The 17,657-nt window shown below is 46.5% G+C and overlaps 1 protein-coding gene across 1 annotated transcript; it reads right to left on the bottom strand.

Moving 5' to 3' along the window:
- Positions 1 to 4,720: 4,720 nt before the first annotated feature.
- LOC119371918 (venom serine carboxypeptidase) lies at positions 4,721 to 16,895 on the bottom strand. Its single transcript, XM_037642375.2, has 5 exons — positions 16,680 to 16,895; positions 14,463 to 14,582; positions 11,000 to 11,186; positions 8,207 to 8,537; positions 4,721 to 5,529 (listed from the first exon to the last, which is right to left on the bottom strand). Exons 2-5 carry the CDS (start codon positions 14,567 to 14,569, stop codon positions 4,724 to 4,726), a joined length of 1,431 nt encoding a protein of 476 aa, XP_037498303.1. The 5' UTR covers positions 14,570 to 14,582; positions 16,680 to 16,895; the 3' UTR covers positions 4,721 to 4,723.
- Positions 16,896 to 17,657: the final 762 nt, after the last annotated feature.

Consider the following 17,657-nt stretch of genomic DNA (forward strand, 5'->3'; position numbering starts at 1 on the left):
CGACAGTCAGTGCTTCCTTCAAAGGCTTCTTCGCGCCAAACGCTCTCGTAACGGAGTGTAAAAGGCAGTTTCGATTACACTGTAAGCAAAAAAAAAGCCGAGATGGGAGTAAATGGACTTGTCCTCTAGCGCACGCCCCGATGGGGGTTTTATATACTCCGTCCAGGGGAGTAAAAAATTTACCCCCCTTAAGGACGGAGGTTTTGGATGGACTGAGGGGAGTATTTGTTTACATCATAGGGGAGCTTTTCCAGGTAAGTAGGGAGTAAATTTTATAACCATCGAAAAAAAATGCTTTTGGCTGTCGCACCATGCACCAGAGAATCTTTAATTAAATTAGCATCGAAACACGCAACTCGATCACACGTACACAAAATGCACACAACATCGCAAAGTAATACAACACTCACACTGAAACCGCTCGCCACCCGCGCTTCACACCAAACTTTGGTCACCGAGGTTTATATAGGCACCACATCTTGACCTCCAAGTAGCTCGGATGGACACTTCTTTTCCGTGTAATTAAGCAACAAACAATTCATGGCGTACGTGTATATTTGCGGTGGGCTTATAGATACTACTGAGGTACACCCGTCTTTACTATATAACCCGCCTAACATTCAACGCCTTTTTAATTAGCGAATTTTGATTATCAGCTGGCACTCTGTCGCATGGTATCCACCTTAGCAGTACCGTGCGTGAGTCTGTAAAAGCACCAATCGTACACGAACACGAGCGGGCCGTGCACAAACGCTTCAGCGGCACACATTCAGCAACACCGGCGAAGAACCGCGCCGCCCGCCGGTATACCGCGTTGTTGCCGACGGCGTCGCTAGTAGGCCTCTCGCAGGAGTACGGCACGGCTTAGGCTATACGACGAACGGCAGCTCGCGATCACAAAAATTGCTGCTGTGCACAGTTTTCGTCGCCGTTATTTTACACACACGATAAAAAAACAGGTGTGTCCGCTATCCGCGTTAAGCTACGGAGCGATGCACTTACAACGAACGAGACGGCTCGTAGTCGCGGGTCCTGTTGCTCGCAGTGCAGCGGCGGTCGCATGTTGGTTCAATCTATCTCGTATCGGCGCTCGCCTTCTCGCTATACGTTTGACAACGGTGGTTGCATGGCACAAAAGAGACAATTTAAACTTACTCATTCCAGCAGCTTTTATTTTCTGTGAACATATTCTTTGCTTCACCGGTGGCCGGTGCGAGCCGTATATAGAAACTCGCCATGGCGACCGGTGTGGCTGTGCGAGTTCGCTACGCCGCCGGCTTGGTACCGACGACGTAGCGAAGCCTTCTTACCGCTTAGAAGTTGCAGCCGGTGAAACTCGGTTCGGTGACACTCCGAGAAGCAAGCGTTGCCGGTGGTCGGGGCGAGCGCGTCGCCGGCGCAGCTCTCACACCGGCCGCCGGCCGGCTTGATGCCGACGACGTAGCGAAGCCTATTCTTACTGCTTCGAAGTTTTAGCCGGTGAAACTCCAGAAACAACCCGCTGACGATCGCAACAGCTTACTTTTGTTACCGATGAAATTATTCTTCGCAGTTCTTCGTAATCGGCACGTTGAAGCGAGGTATCCGTGGCGTGTCGGAGGCTTGCACTCGTGTGCATGGGCATTGCCGCTTGACGGGAGAATAAACACGGGACAGCCAGCTCGATGTGTTCGTGGTCGGACGCTGGGCGCGAGTTGAACTTGTCTCTGACCAGAACGGTTCAGTGGAGAAAATAGTCCTACACGTCTACACAAACCAATCGGCCGTTGCAAATCCTCGCTGCAAATCGTCGCTGCAAACAGATGCCCGTACACCACGCACATTCACACACGCACGCACATCACGACCAAAAATGGTTTCTAAAACTCCCATAGGGAGTTTCTAACCACGTGAACGCACGTCACGACCAAAAATACTTTTTAAACCTCCCATAGGGAGTTTCTAACCACGTGATCTAAAACTCCGTGGGGAGTTTAACAAGGTCACGTCGTTCATAAACTCCCTCATTAAAGCAAGGGGCGTTTTACGACGACATGTGCCGACTTCACCCCGCTACCACGGAGTAAATGATTGGGGCATGGGGGTTTTAGGGGCTCATATGCTCGAAAAGCTCCCATCTCGGCTAATTTTTCGTTTACAGTGTAGGAATGAGTGCTGGTTTGATTAATGTAGAAGACAAGCTGCCTAGAAGCATCAGACAACATGAACTTGCTTTCAAACACCGGCGTATTCGATTGTAAAATGCCCAAGCGTAGAAATAACAACTACTTAAGTTTCCATCTGTTCCCATTTCCTGGGCTTGTCTGTGCACAGTAGGTCTCGAGCATAGTACATCTCAGAAAGCAACCTCTGCCCAGCTAAGATGCCTCTTCACATTCGATTATTTAATCATTATTTTAAAGGCTATGTGTCGGATGTTTCAATTTGCCCTTGTTGATCAAGCTTTTTGCTCTACGATGAATAATGAAACAATCCTCCACTCGCTTTGTAGTATTGCAGACAATAAAAAGGGAGGTTTCAACTCACCCACCCACCTCCCATTCTCTTTAAATTTTCCATGTGTATATATACACTAACACATACAAACACATGCACGAATATAAAAATGTTTTATTGTGCTTTCTTTCCCGAAAAAAAAAATTTTAATGCGAAGCATTTCTTAGCGAACCTTTGGTACTTTGAGCGTTTCTTTCTATCTATCTATCTATCTATCTATCTATCTAGCCGCCTACGTCTGGGTGCTCTAGTGATCGCCTCCTTAACTTGGTGTAGACCAAAATTGGCATGTGATGGTAGGATGGTTTGACGAATATGACTGTTGGGTCATGACATGAATAGCGTGAAAATACTGTCGCGTACGTAGTCAAACCCTTTCCTCCAAACACGTGTGGCGCATGCCCGTTGACCACGGGCCCCGGTGTACGGGTATGTGCCACATGTGATTGACAGTTGATATCTACCCAGGAACGGCGAGAACACACGTCGGTAATTTAAATGCGAGAGCGTTAAGAAAAACCGACATCGGCAGAGTTGACCCGACGAATGGAATGAATAAAAATCAGGATCCCAGCAGGAATCAAACCCAAGCATCCTGCGTGGCAATCAGATATTCTGCCACAGAGCCACGCCAGATCTATAAACTGGTTTGGAAAAACAGCCTATGCAGGCGTAATATGGGTGCAACGTCAATTGTGGTTGTGGTGCTGGCTATATAATTTTACAGGAAAGCAATAAACGCTACGTATGTACTCCTACGGTACATGCGTCATATCAGATTAACGTCTGTGGTTCCAGTGTTGGCTGCGCTTTTATCTGAGGGCGGTACGTTTACGGAAAAGGTGAAATCCCCAACGTTTACGCTGAACGCATCAAGGTGAGGGCAGCTTCCTAAGCTAAGAGACTACGAGACACAAGAAAAGCTCAATATTCCCGCTGCTTCGGCAGGCAGCCTTAAATTTAGATTTGCGGCCTGTTCTAAAACGCGCTAGCAACATGTACCGTGCATTTCGACCAAATATGGTCACTGATTGTTGAGAAATTCAAAGTTTTCTGATACCTAGAGGTCTCCAAAATTTTGACGCCGACTGTACGTGTAAAGGTACAGGGGCAAAAATTGCTTGTTCTACTTTCTTCAAATAAGGACTGAAATTGGGAGAGAGGCATAAAAGGGAGGACAGTAATTAGAGAGTTACGTACTTATGAACCGTGTTCCACAGAACGGCCTCTCTGAGTCAGTCATTGTCGTGACTGTGGTATTTTACGCCGAGAGACCGCTTGCCGCTCGGGCCATTTATATTCAAACGCGATTCGACCATCGCCCCTTTAAACTCGAAATTCCTGTGCATCAGCCGTACGCATCACCGACGCTCCTTCATTCAAAACATTTATGTTGACACCCTGTTCTATCATGTTTTCTGTGGTCGTATATCTCCCTATCCATTTTCATATTTTAGTAATCTTTTATGCACTTGTGCAGCAACTGTTTTTAGGATCCTTTTACAACCACGCCGTCTATGCATCGTCATTAATTACCTCATTTTTGTTTTATTAACATTGCCGTTTGCGCTCTTTGGCAACATACGGCCCTTGCACCAACAATACCCAACAATCATCGTCGTTTAATGTTCAGCGCTGCCTTAGTTGCAGACAAGGCGACTAAGCTTTAGTCCTCCCCTTCAGCGCGCCTCGTAATGATGTCGTGTTTTCGACACGTAGATCCCCAGAATTTTATTTTTCTCAAAAAACTCTTCCTTATTTAAGACTCCGAAAAGTATAAAATGGCAGCCTTTGGTGGCGGAGGCAATTTTTTTCAACTTTGCCATAGAACATTGCAAATGAGTTCTGCTGAATCCCGGAAGATAGCGGCAGGATTATGAAAGGGATAATTGACAACCACCCATTTGCTACACTAAGTCACAAGGAATATTCAGTGTCCATGTGGTTCGAGTTTTTTTACAAGTTTAACCTTGCTCTGGGAGCATCCTGATAAGCTCAATTCGTAGAGCGAGCACCCCTGAAAGGCGTTGATCCCTGGTTCGATCCCCGGACCAGGACAAATTTTTCTTCAGCTAAGAAGCTTTCCTTTCTGGGAAATCCGTATGAATGTCCTTGTGGCGCTGTGCTACTAACGGGTGGTTGTCAGTTGTCACTTTCCTTGCAATAGAATGAAAGGCCGTTACACTGCAAATGATACTACAGAACGATCAGATACAACCACGCGTGTTCATGACGCTCTGTATTTTCTGCCGTGAATGAAACTGTACATAAGGTCGAACAGCGCTTGGGGCTCGTCGAAGGTGGCGTGATGGCCGGCGCGGGAGACCAGCGCGTAGGTCAGGTTCCGGGCTCGAGTCACGTACCCCGCGGGCCTGCTGGCGTCTGCGAACGAGTACCAGGTCTCGCGTTGGGCCTCCGCCAGGTCGCGCTGACCGCTCCACTTGAGCCGACGCAGGTACCGGTCGGTGTTCACCGCCGGGAACACCGTGTCCATCTGTCCCGTGTACAGGAGTACTCTGTCAGAGTCTAGAACCCTGGCTAAGGTGTCGTTGATGTCGGTGAAGTAGTCACTCTGCGCCAAGTTGAGTCCCAACGCCAGCTTCTGGGCTTCCAGCGGCATCGCACCGGCAACGTGAATGGCCCTCTTGAAGGCGTCGCTCGTGACGTACTCGTAAAACTTGAGCGTTTGCGGTTCCGGTTTGCTTCGCAGCACGCTTCCGTGGTCCGTGTAACCCGTGAGTTGCTGGTAGAGGCTGGGCTCGTTGTCGAAATTGGCGTTGAACACCGTCTTGAGCAGCAGCGCGGCGGCTATGGTGCGGTTCACCTTGGAGGCGAGTTTGATCTGTTGGAAGCGCTCGGTGAACAGTTGGTGTCCTCGAGCGTCGATCAGTCCGGTGCTGTACAGGTAGTCCGAGGAGTCCATGAGGTCCAGGAGAGGGGCGACGAAAGGGACTCCGAGGATCGCTCCGGAGACTCTCAGCGGAAGGCTTCGGTTGGTTTGCAGACGATTCACGATCCCGAGGGCTGATCGAGCTGGAACAAAACAGAAGTAGGAGGAGAGGGTGAGGAGGCGGATGCCAGGAAACGATGCGTGGTTAATTTTTTTGGATTTTTTTATCCAGCACCATATAAAATCGTGAAACGAAACTATCATGACATTCTAGAACATTACAAGAAGAACGGGCGGAAATACCAGCACCACATTGCAAACTAAACAAAGAAGCCGTCATGTTGCGCCGACTTCGAATGGGCAGATACCTCCGCGGCACTCTGCTGCATTCGATGTATCCTGGAACATATGGAAGGGACGGCAAATTTCGCAACTCGCCGAACGCACTCTACCACACGGTCAGGGGATGTAACAAGAATCCACAAACAGCGGCTATCCAGACACCAGCAGAGGACCAGTGGGAGGCACGGTTGACAAGCACCAATCCCGAGGATCACTTATAGCTAGTGAACAGGGCTAGGCTATCAGCTCAAGCCCACGGCCACTTGTGCTGAGGTAGCCACCCAGCTCCGGGAGTAAACAGCCTGGTGAAGGACATAATGTTTATTTCTCTCGCCCTCTCTCCTCGGACTTGTACACATAAGGACGCAAGGGTGATGCCTCCGGTACCGCTAGCCAAACCAGCCCCGACGACTGACTGCATTTTGTTGCAGTATGCTGCTGAAATAGACGTTGGGTCGTTAAACTTCTAAACTGTGTCCACAACAACGACGTTATTTTATGTGCCCTCTCCATATACAGTTCAGATTTCAGATGCCCCCCCTCCCTCCCCACACACACACCGACAGGAAAAATTGGGCAACTCTACTTCCAATAACCGATTCGAAACAGCGCACAATTAGGAAAAGGGCAACGCGAACGAAGACACACGGGCAGATCGAGCGCATCTGTTTTGCTTGTGTTCTATCGTGTCACTATTTTCGTGCGCAGTTCACACTCGTTTACTAGAATGTGCCAACTAGCCCTTCAAGATGTTCCACTTCTGAGATGCTTCAATGGGCGAAAGTTCTCAGGTATCGCTGCTTATAATTACGGCTTTACGCTGCATACCTTGCACATACATGACGAAATAAACTGGAAATGAAAGCATGAACGCGTTATCTGAAGTTGCGACTATGATGATAATTCCCACCTTTCTTGGTAGGCGCGTGTATACATTAAAGCGTTACCTCCTCTGCAAGCATTCACTTAAAGAAACAGAACGCATAAATAGTGTTAGATGCTAATATTATGGACCAGAACGCCGAGAGAAAAAATACGATTTTGTGTCTCTGAATGAAGTGTACGCCACACTCTCGGAATACGCGAGAGACAGCGATTGCCTTGTGAGGGTCCTGATGCAGTCGTTGTAAAGCCGACTTTGAGTCCGCCAGCGCTACTACATTTCATGCAGAAAAGGATCGTAATTTTCGCAAAGTCGCGATGATTGCAGCGCTTTCTACCGTTGTGGGCGAAGCGACACGATCCAGGCGGCCCGACCATGACACGCCAAGGCAGAGTATGCAGAAAGCCGCTGCGCAGCTATCCGTTTGTGTGCAAGAGCTTAATGTCGAAAGCTTAACGGCTAAGCTTTAAATATAAAGAGTCAGTGGATCTCATCCCACGTTGGAATGGAAGGCAACAAAAAGGCTAATGCCCTTGCACGCAAAGCGCGGACATGCCTTCCAAAAGTAAGAGATCCGAAGACTTACCAGAACAATTAAGATGTAATACGCAATCACTTCAGGGCGATCCACAAGTTTCCGCATCGAGCATGTATAATCTACGGACCTTCGCGAGAACAAGCGACGCTGTTGTACCGCATAAAAACCGACTCCGCATACGCCCCGGCTTGGTCATTGAAGACTGGGCGATGCGCTTCCCCGCTTTGTGCCTTCTGCGGTGACGTCAGCGGCACTGAACATTTTATTTGGCTTTGCCCGCAGTTTGATAGGGAAAGAGCAGCGATGGTCCGCAGCTTGCAAAGCGGTTGACACGTTTACCGGACATTTGCAGATGTCATTTTGCCTGAAGGGCCCGCAGCAACGAGGAGGAGCGTGCAACGAATTTTGTTGGTCTTCCTGCGAAACACTGGGCTGTTCAACACGTGGTGACAGACCCCTACAATTCAGGGGATGCTCAGGCGGAACAAGTACCGGCCATGTAGGCCAGGCTTAACCCGCCTGCTGCAACATGACAACCACCACCACACGAGGGGACAGCATGTTGACTGCAAACGCAGGCAAGTGTCAGCCTTATTCGGCGTCCCTTCCGCTTGGTCTTTACATTTTAATTACCGTGATTGTCTGAGGTGCGTTTGACGATGTTGTCGTGTGACCGTAGAGTGAAAAAAAGGGGGGGGGGGGGCGAGTCCGCGCTCGTGAAAGATTAGGGTTATCTTTCCTTGCTTTTTATTTTTAATGAACGCCCGACTTTCGCGGCACGCCGCAGAAAATAGCGCCAAGGAGGACCATTAGCTGCGGAAGAACGTCAAGATTTGACGCTGCTCTTCCGCTTCCGCAGAGCACGTTTTGCACACGTCCCCACCGCCCTCCCCCCCCCCCCCCCCCACAACGCGACACTCGTGGCCTCATTTTCTTCCGCTCTATAGAGAGAGTGGGCGTGCCCTTGGCCCCAATTTTTAAAAGGCTCTCACTTCCTTCTCGTTTTTTCGCGATGACATTGTGCAATCTGGCGACCAAATCACGGTCGCCGTCTTACCGCCGTACGACTCTCCGGCGGCGTAGAACCGCCTATTCCTGTTCTCTGGAAACAGCACCAGGAACTGCCTCAGGAACTCTTCGATCGAGCCGGCGATGTCGTCCAGCGTGCGGGCGAAACCCCGGCGGTCCCTCGTGAAGCTGTAGCCTCCGCCGACGGGCTGGTCGAGGTAGATGACGTCCGCTTCCTCCTGGAGCGTCGGCCGTCGCCGGTACAGCTGTCCGTCAGCACCGATGCCCAGCGGTCCACTCTCGAGAAACTGGCCGAACAGTGCCGTCTTGCCGGGGCCGCCTTCGAGCCATAGAACCAGCGGTGTATCGCTACTTCCGTTCTTTTTAGGGGAAGGGGTGGGCGAGCGAAGAAGTATAAGACAAATGACAATAAGTAGTTGTATGCTCTGACCAATAGAGAATTGGTCGCGGTCGCCAAAGACAACGCCCGTTCTAAGAAAAAGGTCCACACTTTAAAAAAATGTAAACATATTCACTAAGTAATCACTAAGCATTACTAGTCCCGAAAATCACTACCTTCTTAGTATTTTCAGGTATTAGAGGTGAAGGTCGTGAAATTAACTACCTAGTCAATACTACTAACTCAAACTATGTGTATGTTACTAAGTTGTTAGTAACCACACCAGCAAATTGGTGACCATAATAACACTGGTGGGCAACAATTACCCAACAAGAGGTTTACGCCTATTTTGTTTATATGTGCCGTGTGCACAGCCACATCAAGTTCACTATATAACAGTAGCACATATAAGATCAAATAAAAAGCGAAACCGCCCGGCATTGTCCTGTTATACTAATTTATAACCGCTAATTACTTCAAGTAATTATCATGCGAAATACAAATTACGACATTGCAGATCATTAATGGAAACCAGCAGATAATGAAGCCAGGAAACATATAGGGGATGTCAATTGTACTGCTTTAAGTCTATTGCAGTAATTATGATATAGATGTGAAGAAAGTAAAATGGTCGAAAAGACAACTTGCCGCCGGCAGGGACCGAGCCCGCAACGTTCGGATTACGCTCACCAACCGAGCTACGGCTGCGGTCGTCCTCTCGTCCACTTATCGGGTATTTATGTGCATGCAAACCTGGGAGTATTAGTCAGCGGCCGCTCGTATGGCCATGACGGCGAGTGCGGAACACTCTTTCTTTTTGCCAGATGGCGTCACGCAACACGTGAATCTTTAACGAGCGGACAGGTGACCAACAAGCCCTCGCATACTACCTGAAGGCATCAAGTCTGCCGGAACGAAAGCCTCGCTATGATTGAATGAAGGAAGAATATTTTGAGGGCTCGTTTCCTTGTTGGACACAACCCTAACGAAAACTAGCAGCTGATGAAGCCAAGCTAATATTTGCAAAGCTTACTTCATATACGCTAACACAAATACTGAACCATGTGAGTGGATGGCCGGATGACGCCGTGGTTGCTCAAGCGATCAAACTCCGGACGTGCAAACCCAAGGAGTGGATTTGGCTCGCACCTGCAGTTAGTTCGGTCTGCCTCATTAATTCTACATATTACGTAAACGTAACATTATCCTTCGCCTATGCTTTCTTTCGCTATGTTGTCCGTTTATTGATGCTGATGCTGCTCTTAACAGCAAAAGAAATCTGAAGGAGCAGAGCCCCTTGGATCGCCTGATTCATCTCGCTCGTCATATGTAGTGAATCATTGTGTACTATCACGACGAAAAGAAATGCGAACCGTGCGGCACATGCGCGCTGCTCCGCAGTTGTCGTTCCTTTTATAGCGCTTGTAAACTGGCTGTAAATGAGAAGACACCAGAATCATCCATGATGCAATCAAGGTCGACTCTAGCATCTTTTAACAGCGGAACCGTTTAAGCTTTTCGTTAGGCCGTGCTGTGCGGACAGAAAACTGCGCCTAGCTGTGACGTCACTGAGTGTTGCCAAGATAAGCTTAGCCAAGCCTACGCCTGGCTATGACGTCGCGTCGCGAAGTCAAGTTAAGCTTAGTCAAGACTAGTTAAGCCTGGTTGAGCCAAGTTAAGCTTAGTTGAGCCTAATTACGCCATGTTTAGTTAGGTCAAGCCTAATTACATCTAATTAATATCAGTTAGGCCTAACTTGAGCCTACTTGAGGTAATCGTAATTAAGCTTAGTCTAATTATACCTAATTGATCTAAATCTAATTAAGCCTACTTGTACCTGATTAGGCATAATTATGCTGAGCCTAGGATATATATATATATATATATATATATATATATATATATATATATATATATATATATATATATAGAGAGAGAGAGAGAGAGAGGAGAAAGAATTAGAGAGATAGAAAGAAAGAGAAAGAGAGAAAAAAGCATAGCATAGCCATGTATAGTATAGTATAGCAAGAGATTGGAAAGGGAAGTCATGGTGAGGGGAAAGGAAACGAAGAGGGGAAGGGTAAAGCATAGCATAGCCATGTATAGTAAAGTCTAGCAAGGGGGTGGGAAAGTTAGGGTGAGTATGAAGGAAAGTAGGAAGACAAGGCCATCAACTTCGCTATTTCCAGTCTTCGCACCGCTAGCGCGTATGCCTGCCCCATTTTTTTCATTACCACCAAGGTAAGAGCTCAATGAAAACGAATGCGAACGGCGGAACAGCCGCTCTGTTCGCGTTTCCTTTGATCGCCCCAGTACGAGCCCTTGAAATTGCTTCTATTACTTCTTTCAAGCTAAGCGTAAAGAAGCAGCATAAAAGGCAGCGCACGCGTATTTCAGTCCTGTACGCATTCGTTCGAGTGTCCACCAACGAGACGTATATACCTTTTCAGCCTTGACGTAGAGGAAGAACAGGTTGCTCCCGGTGCTCGCATTCACGGTGACGAAGCCCGAGTGCGCCTTCGCCCCTACGTGACTCTTGAACAGCTCAACCTCGCTCCTCCTCCGGGCTTCTCCGACGCTCCCGTTCACGATGTAAGGCGTCAGGAACAGAGGTGCGTCGTCTGCGCTCCTGAACAATGAGTAACACGATGACGGTATAGGTACGCGACGAAAAAGTTTGCACCCCTAAGTGCGTTTCCCTGTCCTTGAATGAGTACGATGGAATGGATGAATCTTTCTTCTTGATTTTTTTTTGTGTGTGTGTGTGATTCCTTTGTGCCACGGAAGCAGAACTAGCACAAACTACGTGAAATAAACTTCGGTAACTCTCGCCGCTCTCAGAATGGTATACACGGTGCTGGTTGTAAACTCTACCTCGTGTTATACAGCTGCATTTTCCTTTTTATTATTTAATTTTTAGTGTGTGTACACTGCAGACCAAAATATGGCTCAAGCAGGAGAGAGCACAATAATGATTAGTACAGTTCTTTGGCGTATCCGGGAAGTGGCGAGGAGTACGGTGTACTAACCGCACCCACTCCCCGAATTCTTTTTTTTTAATTGGACATGTGTATATGCACAGGCACGCATAAAAACACACGCGCAAAATTACATATACGGTTCTTTAATAGCCTCCCCCCCCCCGCCTTCCCGAAATAAATTTCTGCTACACCCCTGGAACAGTTCATAACGTCCCGAGCTAAGCGAAGAAAGACAAAGATGTTGTTTAAACATATTACCTGTTCATAATTTGCAAAACAAATGATGGTCGTGTTAAAGAACAGTGGCTCTACAATAACAATGGATGCGTGTAACCACGACACCAGCAATTCATATGAGCGAAATAACGGCATGTATTAATTAAACACGCTAGACATAATTGCTATTTTCAAAGTCAACATCGGCAATGGCAAGGAAATCCAAGGTCTAGTTAATAACCGACCTGATGCTCTTTTTTTTTTCGTTAGTTCGCCCTGCGGCGTCAATACACATTGCACAAAATTGTGCAGCTGTGTTTCCTCCATTAAGTCTAGAAGGGACCTATGATGCGGACCGTATATACGTCGCTGCAAGTCAGGCAGTCTGGTTTCCTGAAAGATTCGTAGTGCATATTGGTTTATAACTGACTTCATTGACTGTAGTGTGTCGCGTTGGGTCATGCCGACCACGATAAGTGATACGCACTGTGATGCGCTTCGGCCGATGATGGCCTACATAGGAGGTGGCAACAAATTCCGCGTACGATTGCTGCTCCCGGATTCGTCGTTGACCTTCTCAGCTTCTTATCAGCCTGTACGTGGCTTTTACATGTGCAGGCTGTATACGGAAAGTGTAGGAGGACGCGTCGAGCTGTCGATATCCAACTCCGCTACAAAGCCGCCTCTCCCATACCGTACGAGTGAGGTAAACAAAGCTGCGACGAGACATTTAACAAGCGATATAAACGGCAGGTTGACGCCGATGAAAAACCAGCTTTGATTCGCAAACTGTAAGAAACGTATTAATCGAACATTATGGAAGAGAGAAATAAAGGCAGAGGAAAGGCGGGGAGGTTAACCAGTTTAAACCCGGTTTGCTACCCTACATGGGGGAAGGGGGAGAAAAGAATAGAGAGCGGAAGAAGGAAAGAGAGGACAACTAGTAATACGCTCGCATGCAATAGCAGCGTTCCCCGCGCGCACCCAGAACGTTTCAAACTGCGAACTGCCACAGAGTACGGTACGATGTCGACTGTCTTAGATTAACTAGACTGCAATCCATGATGTTAACGAAGGCTTGCAAGGACTAGCTCCGAGGTATCCAGAACTTGCAGTGCGCTTCGAGCTGATGGGGTTTGTCATTCCGGTGAGGAGCGTGCGCGTTGTGCTTAAGCTTGGTCACGGCTGTACGAAGAAAAATTATAAAGCCAGAGGAAGCATGAGAAAGAAGATCATTGCTATGTCTAAATTAAATGTGAAAATGATAAAGCAAATCGAAATGTAATTGCACGAGAATCTAACACATCGCGGATGGCATCCAAACCCTCACCTTTTCACATTACGCGATCGGTGACAACTTATGCTATAGCCCCGGTCGTTGTCCCGTACACCTTCATTAAATGTGTGCAATGTTCACACGTTTACGTCGCAAGACTCTTAGCTATTTCGTCTGTATAACGTTGTGGCGCTTGTTGTTGAAGTAGAGGTCCGTTGTACTGAGTAACATACACATTACTATATGCAGGTTTTTGTAGTTGCTTATTGAAACTATTATTCAGTTACCATTAAATAATTGGTAATATGAACTGAGAGCTTCTACACTCAGAGTACATTCATTCAACAATGGCGAGAGTGTTGCCAGGGTACTTAAGCATGTGAAGCTGTATACTTTTGTGAAATTAATAATGTTATTAAGTATATGTGGACGAATGTAAGCTTTCCTGCTAATGCAAATGTGTCCGAATTCGTGCACGCAAGAAAAGCTTATTATGCATTAGCTACTCGCCGCACGTCGGTCGATAACTTATCACGGCTACAACTATCGCAAATCGCAGATAGGCCAATTATCCAGACCAATAAACAAACCGACTTACGTGAGAGAATATATAAAATTTCTTCCCATTTATTGGACCAGGTAAGGGATGTCGCACCGCTAAGGGCGCTCGTTTATTCCACACGCTCCAAGGACAATTAGCACCTTTTGAGAGTCTTTTCGTCCCCCAATGCTAAAGTCATCTGGCTTGCTTGTATTTCCCTTTCGTATCAAGAATGCTAGATGTCACGCTGATAACGTACCCGCCGTTCGCGGCCTTCGAGTACCGGGAGCGCGGTGATAACGCTAGGAAAGGCAGGCGCGATAAGCGACGAAGTGGTGATTATTGTTGTGCAAGAACGCCGGTGTACTTAGATTGATTTAGGCGCACGATGAAGAACCCCAGGTATTCAAGAATGATCCGGAGTCCTCCACTACGGCATGGCTCATAATCATGTCGTTGTTGTGGTACGTGTAAACCTCTCATGTTAGTTCATAGGTATAACAGCACGAACGTAACAAGGCACAGAGATGTATAAGTAAGTTTAATAGGGCACTTAGACATGGACGGCGTAAGCACGACGACGTGGCGCCTGTGTCGGCTTGCTTACTCCATCCCTATCTAAGTGTCTCTGCGCTATAATTCCACTTATTTAACAACAAGCCCAAGCTGTCCAAGCTGTGTCTTGTTACGTTTGTGCTGTTATACCTATGACCTATATGCACCACCAACTAGCCTGCCAAAAAATGTTACTGAGGATCAGATGTTAAGTTCCCGCTTATTTCTTACCCCTTCCCCAGTGCAGGGTAGCAAACCGGATAATTTTTTGCTGGTTAACCTCCTGCCTTTCGCTCAACCTTTCTCTCTATCTCAGGAAAAAAAAATGCACGTTACCTTTGCCCCAAGGGTGCGCTTTGGTTGGTTCGGTTTGCTTCCGCGTCCGCAATAAGCTGCAGCGTGAAGCAGGCCAGGCAAAGTAGGCATTTTCCGAAGTTGTGCATGTTGGTTCAAAACCTGCGCACAAAATCCCTTGAATAACTTGATTTCCTACATGAAACAAAAGTTAATCGACCCATATGCAACACTTCCACGAGTACACATAAGAATCCCTTATAAAACTTCCTTGTTTCTACATGTTATACTGATTACCGTCTAGAAAATACTATATGAACATTAAACTGTTTACCCAAACCAAACCGTAGATTCTGCATCAAAAAGCTGGTATATTTCGATATAATTTGTGAGCACTTTGTGGATAAATAAAACTTTGTAGAACATAATGCCCAAGCGTATGTGCGTCCTGCATGAAAGCCTGTGTATTCGGGTACGTAACATGGGGCCTGTGCCATATCACGTATGCGCAAACGTGCGGGTTGCTTACAGAAACATTGGTACCTGTGTCATGTGGCATATATGAAAGCATACGATTTTTAATTTGTGACCTTTATATGAATAATTATTAATAGGGGTATGTGGAGTAGTCTTCTTTGTGTGCATATGTGCGTATTGTACAAGCTATCCCGCTATCTTTAATTATCTGAGAAGCATTCCACATTTTCCGCCCCGCGTATTCTACAGTGACGAAGCCTAAGAGCAATCGCTCATTTTACGCTATGTGCAGTAATGCATGACGGTACGCAAACAGCAAATATCCTGACCCCACACAAAGCTTTCAGAGCTGTAACGCTAAATGTCTGATAACTAAGTCACCAAAAGCAGTACAGCTTAAATTACATGTTTTTTATGAAGGCAAATAAATGATGACGAATTGCTCCATGAGGAGTTTATTTACAGCGTTTCTGTGAATTAACTGGAGCATGTCAATGTGTCGTATACTTCTCATTTGAAAAAAAAATGTATTTCGTTATCGAACAAAAAAGAACTACCGCTGCGAAAACCTTTTTGGGACAAATTAAATGTTAACTTATCGAATGGTCATTGAATCACGGGACAACGAAGACAGCACTGCATGCGGCCACGTGTTGTTTTTCTTGTTCTGTTGTTCAGCGCTCCTCCGATAAGTTATCGTTCGCAAACAAGCTCAGATTTCAGCCATCCTGTAAAGTAAATGCGTTTCCGAAAACTAAAACTAAAATAATAACAATAAAGTTGTGTAGATATGATCTCGGAGCTTCTCCGTTATTGTAGTCTCTTTTTGTTGTTATCTGCAATTTAAAGAGCTTCTTCTTCAACGTAGTGATGTTAATTTAAAATTCTGTGCCTTTCCAGCGCTTGAGGGAGAACAGAAAAAGAATTCACATATAGCCCAAGCACTTGGTCAACCAACAAAGTTGAAGCTTGCGGCCCCGGTGTTTATAGCGAGCTGAGATCTATCGAAGTGTCTTGTGTTGTAGCTTTTAATTTCCCTATCACCACATTTAAGAGACGCGTCCTTCACACTTTTGCGTTTGGTTGCGCTATTGCTTAAATGATATTAAGAGCGCCTGCAGGATTTTATGGGTAACGATTCTTGCTGCGGCGGGTATTATCCCTAGTTATATATGCCGACAAAACCTAAAGAGAGAGTAGAGCAAGCGCGGAGACCCTTCGATGTAGCGTGTGCTGGCATATCTTTTTCATCATAGTTTCTGCGCACCCACGGAACGCAACATTTTCCCACCTCCTAGCCGTACACATCTTCACTGTAAACATTCATGAAAAATGCATTACGCGTGGAAATTGCAACTATCTTAGTGGCCCGCTGTAAGTGCAATGTTAGTTTGTATATTATAACAAAAAACTATTTTGAACTGTAGGTAGCACAAATAAGTAAGCACATTAACCAGAAATGATACATAGAAACGTGTTTGCTACTTAGTATATGCACTACCAAGAGTTACAACTACGTCTAACAGAATGTAGACTTTAAAAAAGTTCTGCTTGAACTGTATGGCATATTCCTCCCTCCCTATTCAATAGCCAATGAGTAACCGGTACCGCATAGGCGCCCGCGTCTACTTCTATCATACCAATTTTAAAAAAGCATTTTCTACTCTAAACAAAATATCCAGTAACCCGTGTTTTCTTAAATATTTTGTCACTGCTTGCCACTTTTTTATATTTTTTTCATTGAGGTTCGCCAACCAAGAAAGTAAAAAAGCATTCACTCACCTTCTGCAAATGTCAAACAAGCCTGTAACTTCTCTTTAGAGACTTGGATGTAAGGAATGCGCTTATTATACTGTCACCATATATTGGGCACGGATGATTAATTCGTCACTTCGAGTGGTCGTCCAACTCGCGTCCAGTAGGCGCACGGACCTACACACTAGAACTCACGTCCGAGACTGCCTTCCGCCGAGAGAGTCAAACATAACCGTTTTCGAGCCATCTTGCCCACATAAAGGGAGAGCGACTGCGGAAATGGGACACTCCTCTCCCTCTCTTTCTCTCTCTCTGCTACGCCCACTCAACGATTATCTCTTCGGTCGGAGCCCTTTTTTCACATCCAACGACATCCGGGAAGACAAGGCGGACGCCTTTCAGCGGCTTCAATCGCGCAACACGTCGACACGATGCGACACATTTAACGAGTTCGAACGGAAGCCTCCGGTGCAATGCTACCGGCGACATGCTCTTTATTCTACGAGTGATAACCGTTCGCGACCTCTCTTTCGAAGGACAACGCTAATCGTGTAAGCCTATTTCTGCGAAATTACCTGAAGAATACGGCTTCCTCAAAACAAAAAGGAAAAAATTCGGCAGATCCCACGCACTGTGGGAATCGATGTAATGCGAAGCAGCCAGCAAAGAGCTGCATACATCGCTTTGTTTGTCTTTGAGCCAAATGAAATCATTCATGCCATGGCATCTAGTCCACCATATATCGCATGTTTGCCATGCACGCATGCATGCGCAATCTAGTGTACACCATGCCAATGAAACGCATATTCTGGTATATAAATGCATGACCTGTCGTTTATGTTCATCACGCACTCGTGTCATGCCATACCAATTTTGGTATATATCACGTTAACAAAACGGCCGGAAGCGCACCGTGACAGTGGCATGTAAATCATACCGTACATGACATACATAACATGATTCGCATGTTAAGACCTCTCATTTATGTTCGTCATACAGTCACAT

The sequence above is a fragment of the Rhipicephalus sanguineus genome, chromosome 10 (assembly GCF_013339695.2).
Source record: "Rhipicephalus sanguineus isolate Rsan-2018 chromosome 10, BIME_Rsan_1.4, whole genome shotgun sequence".
In the NCBI taxonomy this organism is placed as follows: domain Eukaryota; kingdom Metazoa; phylum Arthropoda; class Arachnida; order Ixodida; family Ixodidae; genus Rhipicephalus; species Rhipicephalus sanguineus.

Coding starts and splice junctions, on each gene's coding strand:
- LOC119371918 (XM_037642375.2), bottom strand. CDS start 14,569: ATGCACAACTTCGGAAAATGCCTACTTTGCCTGGCCTGCTTCACGCTG. Junction 11,187..14,462: donor AGCGCACCCTTGGGGCAAAG/GTAACGTGCATT, acceptor CTCATTGTTCAG/GAGCGCAGACGACGCACCTC. Junction 8,538..10,999: donor TCTACGTCAAGGCTGAAAAG/GTATATACGTCT, acceptor TCCCCTAAAAAG/AACGGAAGTAGCGATACACC.